General features: G+C 40.8%; 1 protein-coding gene across 1 annotated transcript; it reads right to left on the minus strand.

The window, feature by feature from the left end:
• Window positions 1–10,775: 10,775 nt before the first annotated feature.
• LOC113000188 (uncharacterized) lies at window positions 10,776–11,318 on the minus strand. Its single transcript, XM_026126865.1, has 2 exons — window positions 11,214–11,318; window positions 10,776–11,135 (listed from the first exon to the last, which is right to left on the minus strand). Exons 1-2 carry the CDS (start codon window positions 11,316–11,318, stop codon window positions 10,776–10,778), a joined length of 465 nt encoding a protein of 154 aa, XP_025982650.1.
• Between the last annotated feature and the right edge of the window lie 11,201 nt (window positions 11,319–22,519).

Below are 22,519 nucleotides of genomic sequence, written 5' to 3' on the forward strand. Positions count from 1 at the left end.
ACTACTCTTACGTTTCTTAGAGGCCATCTGCATAAAAAGGAACCAAACAATTGATCAGGACACAAGTTATTCCAACATCAAAAACTGGAAAATAAAACTGAAAACAACACTGGCCGCTTAGCGAGACATAATTTGCTTAGCGGGTCTTCACAAAAACGACATTGGGCTTAGCGACACAAGAGTAACGCTTAGCGGAAATTGCTACAGTCCATTGTTTTCAAAATTGGCTTAGCTGGCGAGGAGCCCGCTAAGCCTAAGATTAGCCGCATGGATTTGAGCTTAGCCAAGAATAAGCTGCGCTTAGCGGCACTAAACAAAGCAGAAATTTCACTAAGTTATGGGAACTTAGCGAGTGAAGCTCGCTTAGCTCAGCGAATGCCGCAACCAATTGCGCTTGGCTCAGGAATGCTCAGCTTAGCGCGTGGCTATCACAAAAAAAATGGTTAAGTTACCTGGGCTTAGTGATTCAGCCTCATGTAGCCACAGGTAGTTCAACAAGAGGATGAATGTTCATCCTCAAAGGATGAACTCGCTTAGCGCAGTAAGTGCGCTTGGCGAGTTCTTCAGATAAAGCTTATATACAATGAGTATTGATGAACTCGCTTAGTGCAGCATTCTAGCTTAGTGAGTTCATCGTGTTTTCCAGAAAACGCAGAAAACACAGCTCGTTTTCTCACACTTTTCAAGCCTCTAAAAGGCATATCAGACATGCAATGTGTGTGCCATACTCAATTCAGTATACAAGCTTACATAGCCCTAATCTTAAACTAATTCTAACAAAACATAAAAACCCTAAAAATCTAAGGCTACAGTTAAAGTCTTCTACCCTAAAGTTAACACAAGAAAAAGGATCAAGGAACTTACTTGGACGGTGTATGATTGATGCTTCAAAGTTGAAAATGCACAAAGAGAGTGCAAATGAAAAATATGCAAATTTTTGGAGAGAGAGAATGCAGAGGTGAGGTTTCTGTAACCTGGCAAATGTGAGTGTAATTGTTGTTACACTCACTTAAGCAGTTTTGATACTTTCGCTTAGCGGACCGTTTCACTAAGCTAGCAAGAGAGATGTTTGGTTTCTAAACTAGGCTCGCTAAGCGAATGTGCGCTTAGCCGACGTTTCAAATTCGAAAACAATTTTTTTTTAACAGAAACTCGGCTTAGCATGAGAGTAAGTCTGCTTAGCGAGGTCTGTAGATTAGAAAAATTGCAACTCTTGCTAAGCCTGGCTATGGCCAGCTTAGCTAAAATGATGCATCTTAATTACAGAGGAGCATGCGCTTACCTAAGAGGTTCTCTCTTAGCACTCATATTGCCACAATGAATCTCGCTTAGCTGCCATGACTAGTGCTTAGCTTTATCGACCTCAGTTATGGCCGTAAGGAATTGCGCTTGGCAACAATAGGTCCCGCTTACCCACTGATAAGCTGTCGCTTAGCGATTAGGCTGAAGCTTAGCTGAATTCAGATTGAATCGAAGTTAGCATAGCTCAACCTTGGCCAGCTTAGCGGACTAGATCAGCCTCAGATGGAAGGGTTGGGCGCTAAGCGCTCAAGACTCGTGGCTTAGCGCATGAACAGAGATGCGCTTAGCGCGAGGCTTGCACTTAGCGAAAGGACTCTTTTTCAAAAAGATTTTCTATGTTATTTTTCAGTCCTTTTTTCAATCCTGCCTAGGGTAGCTTTGCTATTCTTAGCCGGTCCCAAGCCCGGATAAAAGGAGAGGGTTGTGTTAGGCTTTCGACAGCCAACGTTAAACTTTGTCGAATCTCTATGACATGGATCAATTACGTAATAATGTGAATGCTAGGTCGTTGCCCGGAAGCAACGCGCTGTATGGCTCGAGTACAGTGTCAAAAGAACAAGGGCCGCTGCATCGCCGCCCGGATGTAGTGAAAAGTAAGCAAGGGTTCCCACATTTTCGTGAACGGGTGTGGGTAAAGAAGCTAGTTCATGACAGGAGGATTCGCTTTGGTACATGGAATATAGGCACACTTACTGGAAAATCTATGGAAATAGTGGATGTTATGGTGAGGAGGAAGATCAATTTTATGTGCCTACAAGAAACTAAGTGGACAGGTGAAAAAGCGAAAGAATTAGACAACTCGGGATTTAAGCTGTGGTATACGGGAAAAATCAGATCAAGAAATGGGGTAGGGATTATTGTGGACAAGGAGTGGAAGAAGGATGTCGTGGATGTAAGAAGAGTAGGAGATCGTATCATAGTCTTAAAATTGGTAGTGGGACAGGACACCTTTAATGTTATTAGTGGGTACGCACCTCAGGTTGGGTTAGCAGAACACTTTAAGGTAAAATTTTGGGAGGATCTAGAAGGGGTACTTCAGGATATACCCCAAGGAGAGAAAGTTTTCCTAGGAGGGGATCTCAATGGACATGTAGGTAGCGTGGCTAGAGGTTTTGAGGGGGTGCATGGGGGTTTTGGCCTAGGGGAGATGAATGGGGAGGGTAAATCCATCTTGGAGTTTTCGGAGGCTTTGGATCTTTCTATAGCCAACACATGGTTTAAGAAAAGAGAGGAACATCTTATCACTTACAAAAGTGGAGGGACATGTTCTAAGATAGATTTCTTCCTTATCAGGAAGTCTGATAGGAAGTATTGCTTGAACTGTAAAGTTATCCCGGGAGAGAGCTTGACTACCCAACATAGAGTTTTGGTTATGGATGTAAGAATTAGAGATAGGGCAAAGAGAAGAAGTCCTATGGTAGCACCAAGGATCAAATGGTGGCACTTGAAGGGTGAGAAACAAGGAATCTTCCAACAAAAGATATGGGAGGGTTGGTGTGGACAATCACAAGGAAGTGCAAATGATATGTGGAACAAGATGTCCCAAGAGATTATTAAAGTGGCTAAAGAGACGTTGGGTGAATCTAGAGGTTTTGGACCTAGGGGTAAAGAATCGTGGTGGTGGAATGAAAATGTTCAGAGCAAAGTTAGAGTAAAAAAGGAGTGTTTCAAGGAGTGGTCTAGGTGTAGAAATTCTGAAACTTGGGATAAGTATAAGATAGCTAGAAATGAAACCAAAAAGGCGGTGAGTGAGGCAAGAGCCCAAGCTTTTGACGGACTATACCAAGCTCTAGGAACCAGGGACGGAGAAAGATCTATATATAGGCTTGCTAAGGGTAGAGAGAGGAAGACTAGAGATTTGGATCAAGTAAAGTGTGTTAAGGATGAAGAAGGCAAAGTCTTAGTGCATGAAAAAGATATCAAGGAAAGGTGGAAGGCGTATTTCCACAACTTATTTAATGATGGATATGGATATGACTCTAGCAGTCTAGACACAAGAGAAGAGGACCGGAACTATAAGTACTATCGTCGGATTCAGAAACAGGAAGTAAAGGAAGCGTTGAAAAGAATGAGTAATGGTAAGGCGGTGGGGCCAGACAACATACCTATTGAAGTGTGGAAAACTCTTGGAGATAGAGGTCTTGAGTGGCTCACCGAACTCTTTAACGAAATTATGAGGTCAAAACGCATGCCGGAGGAATGGAGGAGAAGCACGTTAGTGCCAATCTATAAGAACAAGGGGGATATACAAAATTGTGCAAATTATAGGGGAATCAAGCTCATGAGTCATACCATGAAATTATGGGAAAGAGTGATCGAACGGAGATTAAGAGAGGAGACTCAAGTTACTGAGAATCAATTTGGTTTCATGCCGGGAAGGTCGACCATGGAAGCGATTTATTTATTACGGCGGGTGATGGAGCAATATCGCATGGCCCAACAAGACTTGCACTTGATTTTTATTGACTTGGAGAAAGCGTATGATAGAGTGCCTAGAGAGATTTTGTGGAAAGCTCTAGAGAAGAAAGGGGTTAGGGTTGCATATATTCGAGTTATCCAAGATATGTATGATAGGGTTTCGACTAGTGTTAGGACACAGGGTGGAGAGTCAGACGATTTTCCCATCACAATTGGTTTACATCAAGGGTCAACCCTTAGCCCCTACCTTTTTACCTTAATTCTGGATGTCCTCACGGAACAAATCCAAGAGATAGCGCCGAGATGCATGCTTTTTGCAGATGACATAGTCCTCCTTGGAGAGTCGAGGGAGGAGTTGAATGAGAGGTTGGAAACTTGGAGACGGCTCTAGAAACACATGGCTTTCGCCTAAGCAGAAGCAAATCGGAGTATATGGAATGTAAGTTCAACAAAAGAAGGAGGGTTTCTAACTCAGAGGTGAAAATAGGAGACCATATTATCCCTCAAGTCACACGGTTTAAATATCTTGGGTCTGTAATACAGGATGATGGGGAAATTGAAGGGGATGTGAATCATCGCATTCAAGCAGGATGGATGAAATGGAGAAAAGCATCGGGGGTGTTATGTGATGCAAAGGTACCGATCAAGCTAAAGGGAAAGTTTTATCGGACTGCGGTAAGACCGGCGATTTTGTACGGAACAGAATGTTGGGCGGTCAAGAGCCAACATGAGAATAAAGTAGGTGTAGCGGAGATGAGGATGTTGCGGTGGATGTGTGGTAAGACTCAACAGGATAAAATTAGAAACGAAGCTATTAGAGAGAGGGTTGGAGTAGCGCCTATTGTAGAGAAGATGGTGGAAAATAGACTTAGGTGGTTTGGACATGTAGAGAGAAGACCGGTAGACTCTGTAGTGAGGAGAGTAGACCAGATGGAGAGAAGACAAACAATTCGAGGCAGAGGAAGACCCAAAAAGACTATAAGAGAGGTTATCAAAAAAGATCTCGAACTTAATGATTTGGATAGAAGTATGGTACTTGATAGAACATTATGGCGGAAGTTGATCCATGTAGCCGACCCCACCTAGTGGGATAAGGCGTTGTTGTTGTTGTTGTTGTTGTATTTTTCAGTCCTTTTTCCAAGAAATTGAAGCCCTTATGTTACGCATTCAAAGATTGGATGATATACTCCTATGTACAAATTACATAGCCAGTTCCAAATGATTGAATGCATGAAAAACAAAGATAACAAAAATTAAAAACTGGGTTGCCTCCCAGGAAGCGCTTCTTTAATGTCATTAGCTTGACGTATAGCTTACTACCTTCAAGGTGGTATGAAAGTCACAAAGAACACATCTTCCTTGAAGTTTTGCCTTTTAGCTAGAAATTTCATGAACTTCATATAATCTGGAAGGACATTCCAAATCATTTCAAGAAAGGTGTTAGTTATTAAAGAAAGAATGGCACTTAAGGTTTCCTCATGCTTTCCTTGCCTTCCTTTCTTGTCAATCAGTTAATGAGGAAGGTTATTGCTTTGGAGAATATTTTCTTGTTGGTTTTTTACTATTGAGTACTTCTCGCATTGTTGTTGTGCTTGTTCCTCATCTTTCTCCTCAACTTTTTCTCTTGACTCATGCTCTTTTACTGGGCTTTTCTTTTGAGCTTCAACCTCTACAAAGGATATTTCTTGTTTGACCATAAATTGAGTCACTGCTTTTGCCAGCTCACTAACCTGGATTTCTACACTTTGGAGTGCTTGTTGAGTTGATTTAGCTGTTTCCATGAATTGCATCAACAATTTATCTAGATTGGATACTCTTTCTGCTTCATTTTGATGGTAAGGTTGTAACTTTGGTCCCCCGTGAAAGTTTTCTATTAAGTAGCTCTTACTAAAATGAATTTCATGATTTTTTATTGAGTTTTGATTATCTTTTGAGCTGGCATGGTATGCCATGAATTCCTCAAACACACTTTCGAGATTAGGAGTTCTTTCTTCTTCATATTGATTGTAAGGACTTAACTCCTGTTCCCACTCTTGATCGTGTGCCGTCAAGATATTCATTTCACCCCTTAAAAAGCTCCAAATCTCATGGAACTAAATCATTTGTAGAAGATTTGCTATGTATACAAAGCACTAACAAGAGTAGCAGTCATCAAGTCAAGAGAAAAACAAACATAAACTAAAACAAAAATTCACAAAAACAATAAAAGAATAACAAATAAAGAAAAGACACCTAAAAATGAGCTAACTTCCCAAATAAAAAGAAGTTCACCAGTAATGGCGCCAAAAACTTGTTCGCGGCCGGCAAGTGCACCGGACCGCACAAGTAGTATAAAACGGTAAGAACCGAGTATCGAACTCTCGGGGAACTTGTGTTATCTGGCAAGATATTTCGATAAATAGGCATCTAGTATGAAAATATAATTGTGGTTATGGACAGGTATTTAAACTATCTAGGCAAAAAGAAAGAAAATCACGCAAGAGAAATACTGTGTAAAAACAAGTAGAGAAAGCGTTGGTCTTCCTCAAAGGTTCCTGATGCTAAAAAGGATGTTCTCTATTTAACAATGCTCATACATTCCTATGTTGTCTCCTGGACTGCTAGACCCCGATTCCTCAAGATAGCCTAGCCTAGTCCTGATCAAGCCTCGTCCGCAGATCCCTCTTGTAAGACTAAACTCAACCAAGACCGCATTAAGACACACATACACAACTAAGTTCTTGTACCCCGATCCCTCATGATAGCACAACAACTTAGTCCCGTACTACCAAGGACTTTAGAATCAGACCAGTTCCCATTGTTGAATGACCCTAACAAAGCATGCATCTACGTGATCACGGTAAGAGCACACTGGAATGAAAAGCAGATAGCACAGAGAACACACAAAACATCATTACATAGATACAAATATATTTACATCAGGTACCTATAGGGAAGATCCAACAGAGGATTTAGCTTTCCATAGTCCGGAAACCTCCTTTACAACAAAGAGAAGAACAAGATGAAAGACTACAAAAACACAAGTGGTGAGGATGTCTCCTTCACCTCTAGGATCTCACAATCACTCCCAAACTCATCTCAAGTTCTCAGAACGGTTTCTGCTTCGAACTTGCATCTCTGCAGATCTTCACACATCAAAATCTCTCAGAACTCTTTTGAACTTGGACCTTTCTCTCTCTAGAACTTCCTTGTAGAAGCAAGGCTTCATGGTGAATGTGATTCAAAGGTGTTTTGATGATAACAATGATGACAACAAAAGATGATGACAAAGGTGATGAACAAAAAGCTCAAAGATCAAAGAACAACTCAAGTGAATCAAAGAACATCTCAAGTGAATCAAGAACAAGTCAAGAGTTCAAGAATCAAGAAGAATTCAAGACTCAAGAAGAAATCCTAGAATCAAGAATAAAGATTCAAGATTCAAGATTCAAGATCTCAAGAATCAAGATCAAGATTCAAGACTCAAGATTCAAGAATGAAGAAAAGACTCAATCAAGATAAGTATTAAAAAGTTTTTTCAAAACTTTGAATAGCACATGGTTTTTTTGACAAAACCTTTACCAAAGAGTTTTTACTCTCTGGTAATCGATCATCCTTTTCATTCTCTTCTCCCTTTGCCAAAAAGAATTTGCCAAGGACTAACCGCCTGAATTCTTTTTGTGTCTCTCTTCTCCCTTTTCCAAAAGAACAAAGGACTAACCGCCTGAATTCTTTTGTGTCCCCTACTCCCTTGTCAAAGAATTCAAAACGATACAGTCTGAGAATTATTTTGATTCTTCCCTTTCCCTAATACAAAAGTGTTCAAAGGACTAACCGCCTGAGAATTCTTTTGTATCCCTATTCACAAAGTATCAAAGGTTTAACAGCCTGAGATCTTTGTCTCAACACATTGGAGGGTACATCCTTTGTGGTACAAGTAGAGGGTACATCTACTTGGGTTTGACTGAGAACAAGAGAGGGTACATCTCTTGTGGATTAGTTCTAGTGGAGGGTACATCCACTAGGTTCAAAGAGAACAAGGGAGGGTACATCCCTTGTGGATCTTTGCTTGTAAAAGGATTTTTACAAGGTTGAAAGAAATCTCAAGGACCGCAGGTCGCTTGAGGACTAGATGTAGGCACGGGTTGTTGCCGAACCAGTATAAAAACTCTTGTGTGTTTGTTTCCTTCTTCCTTAATCTTTTACTTTCCGTTGTGCATTTAATTTTCGCTTTTACTTTCTATTAAGTTTCTCTTCTACTCCTCATTCTCTTAACAATTTAGTAAAAGCCTTAAAAGAGTAATTTTTTAATTAGTAAAGGTTTAGGAATAATTAATTCAACCCCCCCTTCTTAATTATTCTAAGGCCACTCGATCCAACATTCCTAACATGCAAAAGCTTCAAGCCAGGGTCAGATTCTCGTGCATGCAGAGGCTTCTTCAAGAAAAACTCCAAACTCCCTTTGCAAATCTGATTTTAGGCTTAAATAGGTGGCCTTGTTCGTGCTCATGCGCTTAGCACACGTATGGACCGCTTAGCGCACGTTAGGGATTTTTGGCTCAGCGCGCTTCTCTCGCTTAGCAGATGAGCTGAAGCGGTGCGCTTGATGACTTGGAGCAGTGCGCTCAGCGAACCTGACAGCTCATCTTCTTCTGGATTCTTCCTCGCGCTTAGCCACTGAGTGTTGCGCTTAGCGAATGCTCGCTAAGCCAGCATATTGGCTTAGTGAGAAGGTGAAAACAACACTTTTGCCAATTTGCCTAATTAACCTAAAATTGAGAGAAATTGATTATTAAACACACAAAACAAAAGTATAAATGATCTATTACCTATATTTAACAAAAAGTACTTATAATATTACAAAACAACCATAAATTGGGAAAGTTTGATACAAAATACACAGGTTTTATACACAAAAGTTAGTCGTATTCATCGACTAACAACAAGAATGAATAAACAAAGCATCAAAACGCAACAATGGTGAGCCAAAGAGCAAAGGGATGGTACACTTACTTGTATGGAATGAACAACAATGCCAAATGGAACCAAAAACACAAAAAATGGTGATCTAGGGCTGCAAAATTGCAAATCTCGTGAGCCTTCATTTTTTGAATGAGGGGGGGGGGTGTTTTGGGTGAAGAAAACTCACCCTGCCCCTCTTTCTAACCTATCTCATGCAGAGGGTGCTCGCCCAGGCGAGCTCAGCTCGCTCGGGCGAGCTAACTCTTTTTTTTTTTTTGCAAGACTTCTCTGCAAAATTTTAACTATCCAGGGGCTTGCACTTATTTATTTTAAATCCCAGGATTAAGAATAAACTAGGCATATTCAACTATGACTTTAGAAAAATAAGCAGAAACTTAAAAGATACTAAGCAGCCTCCTAGTAGCACTTCTTTAATGTCTTGAGCCAGACGCAAGATGATGATTTGTTGACCATGGGCCTAGCATCGGCTCGTACCCATCCCTAAGTCTTCTGAAAATAGGAAATTGGACCACGCAATAAAACATGACTACACTACCACTTACCTTAGTTTATCTTTGTCTTGAATTTGGCGCGGTATTGACCATCACTCGAAAAAAATCTTCTCCTGTCCTTCGACGCACATGATGATAAATATGCATATGCATGCATGCTCATGATCAGGTAGTTCAAGTGTAACAATTTAAACAAATGTTTATTATGTTCAATTTTACTTAAACGCTTATGACACCCTTGTAGATCGAGAGCATGCATTTTAAAGCATGAACAGACAGAACACAAGGGTTTGAAAAGCAAACCATCAATCTGATGTTTATTAAATGTTGCGATCAAAGCTTACAAAGGACCGGAAAACTTTAAGGAGCCTTAGAGTAAAATCATGTATTGAACCCCCCTAGCTACCCTAAGTACTAAGCATAATATCGTTTAACGATATTGGCATTCACGGGTGAAGGAAACTCTTCATCATCCATGCTGGCAAGCACCAGTGCTCCTCCTAAGAATGCTTTCTTTACGATGAAAGGCCCTTCATAGTTTGGAGCCCACTTTCCCCTATTGTCCTTTAGGGCTTGGGATACTTTCTTCAGAACGAGGTCCCCCTTGTTGAATTTGTGCGGGCGTACCTTCTTGTCGAAAGCATCTAGTACAGGCGCCCGTCGCTCATAGCCTCCAGACACTTGCCTTCTATAAGATTGAGCTAATCAAAGCGTGCTTGGGCCCACTCCGATTCTTCTAACCCAGACTCTGCCAGAATCCTCAAAGAAGAGACTTCCACCTTAAATGGCAGCACGACTTCCATTCCGTACACCAATGGAAACGGTGTTGCCTCATTTGATGTGCGTACCGAGGTTCGATAACCATGAAACATGAAAGGGAGCATTTCATGCCAATCCTTATATGACACGGTCATCTTCTGAATAATCTTCTTCATGTTCTTGTTGGCCACCTCAACTGCCCAATTCATCTTGGGTTTGTAAGGCATGGAATTATGGTGTTGGATCTTGAAATCCTTGCACATTTCCTTCATCATCTTGTTATTCAGATTGGTGGCATTATATGTTATAATCTTCCTGGGCAATCCATACCGATAGATTACCTCCTTTTTGATGAACCTAACTACCACGCTCCTCGTGACGCTGGAGTATGAGGCGGCATTAACCAATTTGGTGAAGTAGTCGATCACAACCAAGATGAAGCAATGCCCGTTCGAAGCCTTGGGCTCAATGGCCCCGATCACATCTATTCCCCATATGGAGAAGGGCCATAGCGCTACCAAAATGTTCACAGGCATGGGCGAAACGTTTACATTGTTCGCGAATGTCTGACACTTGTGGCATTTCCTAACATGGATGCAACAGTCGCTCTCCATGGTGAGCCAGTAATACCCCGCCCTCAGAATCTTCCGGGCCATAGCATGCCCGTTGGCATGTGTTCCAAAGGAACCCTCATGGACTTCTACTAGCATCTGTTTAGCCTCCCTGGTATCCACACATCGGAGTAAAACCATGTCATGGTTTCTTTTGTACAGAATGCTTCCACTCAACAAGAAACCGGCTGCCAACCTTCTTAATGTTCTTTTATCGTTGTTGAAAGCCTCTTTATGGGTACTCCTTGTTTTTTATGTATCGCTTGATGTTGAAGTACCAAGGTTTACAATCTTGTTCCTCCTCTATCAAACAACAATCGATGTATGGCAAGTCTCCGAGCAGAGTCAGCTGGAACATGGATGCTAGAGTGGCAAGCACATCAGCCATTTGATTCTCCTCTATGGGAACATGGTGGAAAGAGACATCATCGAAGAACTCAGCCAACTTTTTGTAAGTTAGATAGGGTATTAGCTTATGACCCTTAGTCTCCCATTCTCCCCTCAACTGGTGAATTACCAAGGCTGAGTCTCCGTACACTTTGAGCAACTTGATGTTGAAGTCAATTGTTGCTTGGATCCCGAGGGCGCATGCCTCGTATTAGGCCATGTTGTTTGTGCAATCAAAACCCAATTTGGCCATGAAGGGAATTCATTGATTGTCGGGAGAGACCAAAGCCGCCACAACCCCATGGCCTAGGGCGTTGGACGCGCCGTCGAACCACATGACCCACTTATCCTTGTCCTTATCCTCTAACTTTTCTTTGAACAAGGCCATATTGTCTTCATCGGGAAACTCCGGATGCATGGGCTGGTAATCATTAAGAGGCTGCTGAGCCAAATAGTTTGCCAAGGCGCTTGCCTTTATCGACTTTTGGGTGACATAGACAATGTCGAACTCAGATAGCAAAACTTGCCACCAAGCGATCTACCCCGTAAGAGCGGGCTTTTCAAAAATGTACTTGACTGGGTCCATTTTGGATACCAGCCAAGTGGTATGGCTCAACATATACTGCCTTAGACGATGGGATGCCCATACCAAGGCACAACATGTCCTTTCCAACAGAGAGTAGTTCATCTCACAAGCCATGAACCTTTTGCTCAAGTAATAGACCGCCCGTTCTCTTTTTCTGGCATCGTCGTGCTACCCCAGCATGCATCCCATCGACTCATCCAACACTATCATGTACTAGATAAGAGGTCTCTTGGGTACCGGCAGCATCAACACATGAGGATTAATAAGGCATTGCTTGTGATGTAAGCTCCACTGGAGCTTGTAAGGTAAGGTCTGAAAACCCATTTCCTGGGCATCTTCCCATGAAGGAACATGGTTCCTCACCAACTCAATGAGTGGTGCTACAAGTATAGAAAAATATGGGATAAACCTTTTGTAAAAGTTTGATAAGTTATGGAAGTCCCAAATTTTTCTTATACTTGGTGGAGTGGGCCACGCAGGAATGACCTTTATTCTCTTAGGGTTCATGGGAACCCCTTGATCACTATTTAAAAAATTAAGAAAAGTAATGCAATAAAACATACCTTTTTTTCTATATTTTCATGTTGATTATTCCTACCAAAAAGTATGACAAACCTAAGGTGTTCCATATGAGTACCTAAGTTTGTATTGAAACTAAAAAAAAGAACAAACCTACCTAATGGGTCCCTATGTATACACAACATGAAGATGTTAGGTGCATGAGTGATTTTACAAAAGAGGGTTGCACCACTCAAAACATTCATCATACCACCTATTTTAGGGACTCAGTGCCTAATAATACCTATTTTGGGCACCAACAAAGCACAAGGATTTAAGCTCTTGTGAACCAAACCCTCATCCAACAACTTCTATACTTGAGGAATAAACTCAAGCCTAAGAGATGTGGCAATGCTAGCAAGTGTCTTTTTACAAAAGAGAAAATGTGGAGGTTGTCTAAGAGGGAAAGTTTCTTTAATGTTTGTCTTTATTGTAAAATGAGTTTCCTTCTTAGCTAACCTCTTGGAGGAGACACTTAACTCCTTACACTTCTCTTTAACCACTAATGGTTGTCCTTCTTCTTGGGGGTAGATTTCTTCACTAGATTCTTCCCCTTTTGCTTTTTCACTTTCACTAGAGGAAGGTGAAGTAGTAGCCTTATCTTGGCTACTATAAAAGTCTTGGCCCCTCATAATCATGGTTTTTGTGGTGGGGCATTGAGAAGTAATGTGTCCTCTTCCAAAACATTTAAAGCACTTTATAGAGCTAGTTTTCTCTTGCATACTAGCCTTAGGGGGTTATTTTTCTATTGTCTTTCACTTATCATCTTTGGGCTTAGAAGGTGCTACCCTTAAGATGCCTAGACCTTGGTCTTTCTTTGGATAAGAATGAGATTGTCATACCCTAATTTCGTCCGGGGACTATTGCTTGATGGCATGCAACCTGTGATTAACCACTTTAAGGTATTTGGCACCCTTTGTTGCACAATATGTGAAGTCCCGAGACGTGCCGGAAATCAAAAGGAAGCGTTGTTACGCAATCCGTGAAATTCCGTAACGTGACGGAAATCAAAAGGAAGTATTGTTACGCAATCCGTGAGTTTCTGTAACTCTTCGAAAGCTAAAAAGGGAGTAATTATATGATCCGTAAGGTTCTGTAACCTTACGAAAAGAAAACAAGTATCGTTATGAAATTCGTAAAGTTTCGTAACATTACGGAAAAAGAATCACCAAAAAAGCAAAGGGGGTGTATTTAGTAAAAAAAGGGGGTGCAAACAGTAACCAGAAGGTGGTTGCTTCTGGAGGAAGCAACCTGGCTCGCCTGGGCGAGCTAAGCTCGCCTGGGTTCCGTGGGTGAGTTCGCGAAGATTTTCAACCGTTCTTCATCATTGTTCTTCGGTCTTTAACCGGTAAGTACCTGAATTAACTTCTCAATTCATTCTATGTACCCGTGGTGGTCCCCATTTATTTCGTGTACTTTTATTTTCGTTTCGTTTACTTTCCGTACCCCCTTTTGACGTGCTTCAGTCATTTACTTAAGTCATTTTCTCACCTAATCAAAAAATAAAATAAATTTTCACCGGTCGTTTGATTTGTAATATCGGTTAATTTCTGTTAAAAGGAAATCTGATCGTTCGGTCACACCGTAACCACGTTGGAATCCAAAAAGAGGTAAAATAATAATATAATAATAAAAAAATATCTTTTAGTAAAATAAACCAAAAAAAGCAATCGGACGTTTCTCTTTCGGATTTCTCTTTCTTAATTGAATTGACTAATAACTAAAGTGAAACTAAGGCTAAAATCAACTCGCAAAGTCAAGCTCGTCCGCGAAAAATCACTAAAAAAGGATTTTAAGATTCAATACCTCAATTTTTCTTACCAAGTAAAAAGGATCATTTTTAAGGTGCAACGCCTTAAAATGACCACCTTCCAAGTAAAAAGAATCGCTTGATTCACCCTTAAGAAAGAGCTACGTAGGTCTGATTTCCTCTTCGATGGAGGGTACGTAGGAGAAAGAGCCCCGCTTTTGTCGACCTCAAAAAATAAAAAGAAATAAAAGTTTAGATACACAATTTCACACAATTTTAATTTAAGGCTGTTGTCCTTTGGGACAAACGTGAGAGGTGCTAATACCTTCCTCTAACGTAAATACAACTCCCGAATCTGGAATATTCTTTATGACCGGTTTCCTTCGGTTTTTCCGACGTTTTCCACAAATAAACATTGATGGCAACTCCGCGCATTTTCCTCCTTTGAAAAACGCACCCGAGAGCCTCGCCTTGCTCGCCCGCAAAAGGATAGGTAGTGACAGTCGGCGACTCCGTTGGGGACTGTTTTTGTGAGTTAGGCCTATTTTAGGAAATTGTGGAATTGTGAAACTTTGTGTGTGCATTTTTGAACTGTGTAAATATAATAAATGTTGTCTTTTCCACATTTTTACACCGCATTCTAAGCACCCACGGGTTTGAGTAAAAAAGGGGCCCTATACCCGGGTCCATGGGAATTTAAGGAGTGGAGGTGAATCTATGGTCATGCTAGGTCTCCTACTTGCATGATAATAGTGAAACCTCGTCTAGAGCTTTCTCTCTTTATAATGTGTTGTCGCTGGTATTCCATACCGCCACAATATTATTATCTTGAGTGATGATACCTCTAGAAAACAGCCATGTGAGATATGGATCGTTGGGAGTAGTTATTAGAGACCCTTAGATATTATCTTATAGGTCCCTAAAATAAGGGCACGATGCGAACACGCTGCGTGCCTTTTAAACAATGTCATGCATATAACCTAAATGTCATGTACGCCTTTGTTGTATGATTATTTGAGGATATTGCCATGCTGTGTAAATCCCCCTGTTGCGCTTTTGCGCATCTGCATCATGCCGTCACACATGCGTTGTATGTGGGTCTCGTCTTTTGTCGTGGGAAGTCGGAAGATCCATATCGTCTTCTTAACTGCACACATGGGGCACTGCGCCCCCAAATGCGCAAGTAAGGAGAGATGATTTTCCGGGCTCTCGTGTCCGTAAATGCATTCATATCATGCATCGCATAAATATCTCTTCAGCATCATAATGAACATATCGTTCTTGCATTTGTCCGTTATCACATTCCAGCCTCACATTTTGCATGAGTCATTGCATCATCATGCATATGCGTTTGATCGAGGCCGTACCCGAATCAAATAAACATGAAAATGCAGTAACTAGGAAGTGATCCTAGGTCGTTTCCCAACGAGCAGTGACAAACCAAATGTTCATAATATACTTGCAGTAATAGTAACGATTGGGGGGGGGGGGTTGTTTGTTTTGTGATTAAAGAGCAGAACAAGTAAACTGGAATACGAAACTACTAATATTAAAAACGGGTTGTTTCCTCTGATTCAGAAGCCATTCTCTTATCCTGGGTTATGGAGAATTCGCCCCTAACAGTCAACCACTTAATCCAACCCTATTTCAATTTACTAAGCGAAAATCAACTTAGGGTTTTCAATAATTGATTAGGCACCACATACACCAGTTAGCCCTTCGTCCATTAAGCATGAACGCAAGTTAGGCTCAGAGGCAATTAATCGAACGCGAAGCGTGCACTGATTAATATTCACGAATTTGGGATAACTAGTGAAGGGAAAACTGCCAGGAAACCACATTACAAGCGAAACCTCAAAGAGAGTTGGGCTTCGTCCTCAAAAGGAAACAACACCAGAAAATCTAGCCTTCCATGGATTCAAACAGAAAACGCAAATGAAACATGAAGCAGAAACGTAAATGAGAGTAGAAGAAGAAGCAAGAACGAAATTGTAATTAGAAGCAGAAAACGTAAAATTGCATTACGTGAATAGTAGCATCAAAGCAGAAAACGTAAAACCCTAAAACAAAAGCTCTGAATAATGAATAGCATAACAGAATAGCCTTGCACGAATCCCAAGGCTGCTATTTAAAAAGAGTCACTCAAAGTCACTAGGCCCTATTACAATACTCTGGCCCAAAACGAAATAAACACTGAACAACATAAAATAAAATTGTGAAATTTCCTAATTAGAAATTAACTAAGGTAAGCGCTGCTTTATTTGCCCTCTTCAAGTCCATAACCAAAATCCGGATTAAGCCCAATGTTTCATTAATTCCTGAAATTAGATTAAAAACATCAAATTAGCTAAATGAGCCCAAATAACAAAACTGCCTGATTAATTGACAATTAGGACCAATCAGTAATTAAAATGGTGCAAAAAGGGTTTAGAAAATAGAAGAAAATGATGGCACATCAAAACCCCCCATACTTAGCCTTTTGCACTCCTGGGCAAAATGAAACAAAGAACAAAATCCAAGGATATCAAAGAGAGACAAACAAAAACATTCACATATTTCTCAATGAACATCAAGGAATGAAAGGAATGGGTAACATCTAACATAAGGAGATCCAAAAAGTCAAGACATTCATGAAAATCATCCAAGCAACCCAATCATGGAAGAATAGTTAATCAGCTCAAGAATGAAAAGTGATAAAGCCTCACAAGATATACACTCTATCTCGCAAGTGTCTAGGCTACTATTTACCCTCAAAGCACCCATGAAAGCAAACACCACAAAAACTTGGCAAGATTCTAAAATTGAGAATCAACCCAAAAACACAAGCACATGAGGATCAAAAGGTCTTTTAAGGTTGTAATGGGGCCAAGGACAAGGTATGGAGAAATATGGAATAAGTGGCTAAATCCCAAAGGAATAGAGGAGCAATGGGGAATAATTGCATATTAAAAAAATATGAAAATAAAAAGAAGTAAAGATAAAAATTAAACATAAAGAGTAGAACCAAGAGTTTCATCATTCTTGTGCCATTTAAGATCTTATTCACTCAACTTTATTGCTTTTCTTTTTCTTCTTTTTTTTCGATTTTTTTTTTTTTACTCTATAGCCTTTGAGAAACAACATTTCATTCAGCATGTCCAACATTTAACCAATATACAATGTACATCAAGTATGGCCCAAAATACATCATGAAGCATAGCCAACAAAACAAGTTATCCAATGAAACAAAAACCCCCCACACTTATTCCCAAAACAATTCCAAAGCTCCAAAATTCCTTAAGGATATGGTGATATCATGGTTTTTCATTTAAGGCTTGTAGTGAGCTTCAAAACAAGGAAAGGGAAACAAGGCTCAAAAGGGCTATCAAAGGAATTAATTCAAGGTAAGTCCATTTGGCTAGAAGCTTATAAGAACAAAATTGCCTCAATCATTTCCAAATATGCATGTGAATTAGGAAGCATCAACAAGAATCAAGCCAAGGCTATTGTGCAAGCAATCAATGGGGCAAAACACACCAAATGATTATGATGATGGATGGCTCAAATTCTCACAAAGGTAAACTCATCACTTTCAAATTGAGCTTTCAAAACTATCATGACATGTAGAGGAGAATCAAGGATTTCAAGTCACAAAATGTCAAGAACTTTTATTTTCAAAACAATTACCCATTTCTTGAACATATCCTATAATTCAAAGAAAAACATGCAAAGTCGTACATGCACACAAAAGAGAATCGGACAAGTGTAATAAAAGCAAAGAAGGAGGTAGGAAAAGAAAAACTCCCTAAGTCATGGTGGAGGAAGAGTAGGGTGGAGTAAGGAAGTCTCTTCCACCACTACGTCCACTAAAGAAGGGTTCGTGAGGAATGGCTTAAGTCGATGTCCGTTGACCTTGAAGCTCTTGTTTGTGGAGTCGCTTTTGATCTCAACTGTACCATAAGGAAAAACATTAGTAACAACAAAAGGGCCAATCCACTTAGACCCCAACTTACCACTCATGAGTCCAAGCCTAGAATTATACAATAACACTTTTTACCCAACCATGAAGTCCTTTTTAACTATCATGCTATCATGGAACTTCTTGGTCTTTTCTTTGTAGAACTTGGCATTCTCGTAGGCTTCTAGGCGGATTTCATCTAACTCACTCAGTTTCAATTTTCTTTCCTCACCAGCTTGATCCATAGAGAAGTTGCAAGTCTTCACTGCCTAGTAAGCCTTGTGCTCAATTTCCACTGGAAGATGACATGCCTTTCCAAAGATAACCCAATAAAGATACATTCCTATAGGTGCTTTGTAGGCAGTCCGATGTGCCCAGAGAGCATCATCAAGCCTGGTACTTCAATCTTTCCTGCTTGGCTGCACAATCTTCTCTAAAATTCGCTTGATTTCTCGGTTAGAAATTTCTGCCTGTCCATTGGTCTGGGGGTGGTATGGTGTGGATACCCTGTGTACCACCCCGTACTTTTTAAGCAGGGCATGCATTGTCCTATTGCAAAAATGGGTTCCTTGATCACTAACAATTGCTTTAGGTACTCCAAACCTGCAAAACCGATTAGACCTGACAAAGTCTGCAACAACTTTAGCATCATTAGTTCTAGTGGGCTTGGCTTCCACCCATTTTGAAACATAGTCAACTGCAAGGAGAATGTAAACATAACCAAAAGAGACAGGAAAAGGACCCATGAAATCTATACCCCAGACATCAAACACCTCACAAAATAGCATAGGTTGCTGAGGCATTTGTTGTCTCCATGTAAGTGTATTTCCTGCTCTCTGACACTGCTCACAAGTGCTGCAGATCTTCCACGCATCTTTAAAGATGGTGGGCCAATAAAAACCACAATCAAGCACTTTGCGAGCTATCCTTTGAACACCCAGATGACCTCCCGGTGCGGAAGAATGACAGAATTGCAGGACTGAGTCAGTCTCATGATCTGGAATGCACCGTCTAATGACCTGATCACTGCACAATTTCCACAAGTAGGGGTCATCCCAAATAAAATGCTTAGCATCACTTTTAATTTTATCTTTTTGGGCCTTAGATGCTAAGGGCGGAAAAACAGAAGCAACTAAATAGTTGACAATATTAGCAAACTAGGGAGTAGAAAGAGAGTCAGAAATACTATACAATATATACAAATGATCATCCGGGAAAACATCCCGAATAGGTGAATCTGCATCAGATACACGTTCGATCCGACTCAAATGATCAGCAACTAGATTTTGTGCTCCGCTCCTATCACGGATCTCCAAGTCAAACTCTTGGAGCCAGAGCATCCATCGGATCAACCTAGGCTTAGAATTAGCCTTCTTCAACAAGTACTTTAGAGCTGCATGGTCAGTATAAACAATAATGCGGGTACCAAGCAAATAAGATTGAAATTTTTCAAGAGCAAAAACTATGGCTAGAAGCTCTTTCTCAGTAGTAGTATAATTCGCTTGGGCAACATCTAGAGTCCTAGAAGCATAATATATCACCCTGGGCAATTTATCAATTTTCTGAGCAAGGACAACCCCCAATGCATAATTTGATGCATCTCACATAAGCTCAAAAGGGGTTGTCCAATCGGGTGCCTGGATGATGGGGGTGGTAGTCAGCGCTCTTTTGAGGCAATCAAAAGCCTCTTTGCATCTGTTATTAAAGTCAAACTCCACCTCCTTTTGCAACAAGTTGGACAGTGGAAGGGCTACTTTGCTAAAATCCCTTATAAAGCGCCTGTAGAATCCTGCATGACCAAGAAAAGATCGCACCTCTCGCACACAAGAGGGGTAAGGCAATTGTGAAATAACAGAAATTTTTGCAGGATCTACTTCAATACCCTTATTGGAAATAATGTGGCCTAAAACTATACCTTGCTCAACCATAAAATGACATTTTTCAAAATTTAGAACAAGGTTAGTTTCAATGCATCTATTCAAAACTTTTTCCAAACTATTCAAACAACCATCAAAAGAGGATCCATATACAGTGAAGTCATCCATAAACACCACTATGCAATTTTCTAAAAAATCACTGAAAATACTAATCATGCACCGTTGGAAGGTACCAGGGGCATTGCACAGGCCGAAAGGCATCCTCCTATAAGCAAAAGTGTCGAAGGGGCAGGTGAATGTGGTCTTTTCCTGATCCTCAGGAGCAATAGTAATTTGCATATAACCAGAAAAACCATCAAGGAAACAGTAGTGGGATTTACCTGCCAGGCGTTCAAGCATCTGGTCAATGAATGGCAGGGGAAAATGGTCCCGAGTAGGAATCAGCTCCTCCTTCTCATTTTTTATCACTGTGAGGCCGGTCTTCTTCGGGACTACCTGGACGGGACTCACCCATTGGTTGTCGGAGATAGGATAAATGATTCCAGCTTGCAAAAGCTTGGTTATCTCTTTCTTCACTACATCAAGAATCACCGGGTTGAGTCTTCTCTGTGGCTGTCTTACTGGTTTAGCTCCATCCTATAAATTTATTCGATGCATACATGTGGATGGGCTAATACCAGGAATGTCCGCCAGGGTCCAGCCTATAGCCTTCTTATGCTTCTTGAGAACTGACAACAACTTCTCCTCTTGCTCATCAGCAAGGGAGGCAGATATAATCACTGGAAAACTCTTGCTATCATCCAACTAAGCGTATTTTAAATTTGATGGCAGAGGCTTCAATTCTGGTGTGGTCGGCTGGACAGTGGTAGAAGGAGATGGTTTCTCAGCCTTTACCTCATAAAGAAAGTCAGAGGTATGTGTACTTCCTGAAACATGGTTAGTCCTATCTGACTCTATAAAATCAATCTAGAGAGGTAAAATACCACCACCAGACATGCAATCAATATCACTCTCAGATTCACTCTCAACATCAAATTCACACATATGATCAAGTACAATTTCAGACTCAATGCATGAAGAGTGAGAGGCATGCAGATTAGAATAAAGATCATTCATGTATTCATCAACAACATGGTCAATTATTTCAGCACGAAATACAGAAAGATCTTCAGATGGGTATTTCATAGCATCCAGAATATTAAAATGAACAGTTATATCACCAAACTCCATGGATAGTGTGCCTGCATATACATCTATCTTAGTTCTAGCAGTTTTCATATAGGGTCTGCCTAGAATGATGGGAACTGATCCTTGAGAGAATCCATCCTCCATATTCAAAATATAAAAATCAACAGGGAAAATTAGTTCACCAACTCTAACTAAGACATCTTCTATGAAACCAACAGGATAGGCAACATTTCTATTAGCTAAATGAATTACCACATCAGTTGACTGCAAGGGACCTAGAGATAGAGAATTAATAATAGACAGAGGCATGACACTAACAGAGGCTCCTAAATCTAGCATGGCATTGTCAAACTTACTATTCCCTATAATACAAGGTATGCTGAATGTACCTGGATCTTTGCATTTTTCAGGAATTTGAGGAACAGATTTACCAATCAATGCGGAGACATTTCTGCCCATGCTAATTCGTTCACTTCCTTTAAGCTTCCGCTTATTAGTGCACAGCTCCTTCAAGAATTTAGCATATCTTGGAATTTGCTTTATTGCATCCAACAGAGGTATGTTTACCTCTACTTTTCTAAACGTTTCCAAGATCTCTTTCTCTGCCTCTTCCATTTTTTTGTTGGAAACTGCTCTTGGAGGGAATGGAAGAGGGGGAATGTGCTGCTTCTGCAAATCAGAATTACCTGTGGAAGAAGATTCACCTGCACAAAAATTGTTAGGTAAATTTTTGTCATCACCTTTTTCTGGAGTAGAGTGAAGTTTGGCAGGTTCATTTGCAGATGAGGAAGGTGCTACGGGTTGAGGTCCTTGACACTGCTTTCCCGACCTCAATGAAATGACACTGACATTTTTGGGATTTTGGACAGCTTGAGAAGGTAGCTTGTCAGAATTCTGGGACTGTTGTTGATTCAATTGTGTAACTAATTGTCCCATCTGATTAGTCAAGCTCTGAATGGAGGCTCTGGTCTCTTGTTGAAACTGCATGTTCTGCAGTGTCATTTTCCTCACGAGTTCTTCGAGGGAAGGTTGTGGAGGAGCCTCAACTGTTGGCTGTTTCTGGGGCTGTTGCTGTTGTTGGATTGGTGGAGGAATGTATGGTCTGCTTGGGCCAACAGCATTTTGGAAGGAAGGAGCAGGCTGCTGTTGTTGTTGTTGAGGGCTAGACCATCTGAGATTAGGGTGATTCCTCCATCCAGGGTTGTATCTGTTGCTGGAGAGGTCATAATTGTTCTCTTGTGGTTGATTTTGCTACTGAGGTTGAGGAGGTCTATTGTAAATGTTTGCAGCATAAGCTTCAGGCTGCTCAATTGCTCCAGGTTGCTGCATGGAAGGGCAAAGGTCTGTATGGTGGTCAGCAGAGGAGCACAAACCACAAACCCTTGCGACAGGAACATATTTCTGATTCAAGGCCAGATGGGTTACCAAGTTAACCAATGCATCCAGTTTTCCTTCAAGCTTCTTAGTTTCAGATGATGCAGCTGGGTTTGTAGCTACCTCATGCACTCCTCTTATGACTATGGCATCATTTCTGGCGCTAAACTGCTGGGAGTTGGAAGCCATCTTCTCAATTAAATTCCTGCCTTCAGCAGGAGTCATGTCTCCAAGGGCTCCACCACTGGCAGCATCTACCATACTTCTCTCCATATTACTGAGTCCTTCATAAAAATATTGGAGAAGAAGCTGCTTCGAA

The sequence above is a fragment of the Glycine max genome, chromosome 18, assembly GCF_000004515.6.
Source record: "Glycine max cultivar Williams 82 chromosome 18, Glycine_max_v4.0, whole genome shotgun sequence".
NCBI lineage: Eukaryota > Viridiplantae > Streptophyta > Magnoliopsida > Fabales > Fabaceae > Glycine > Glycine max.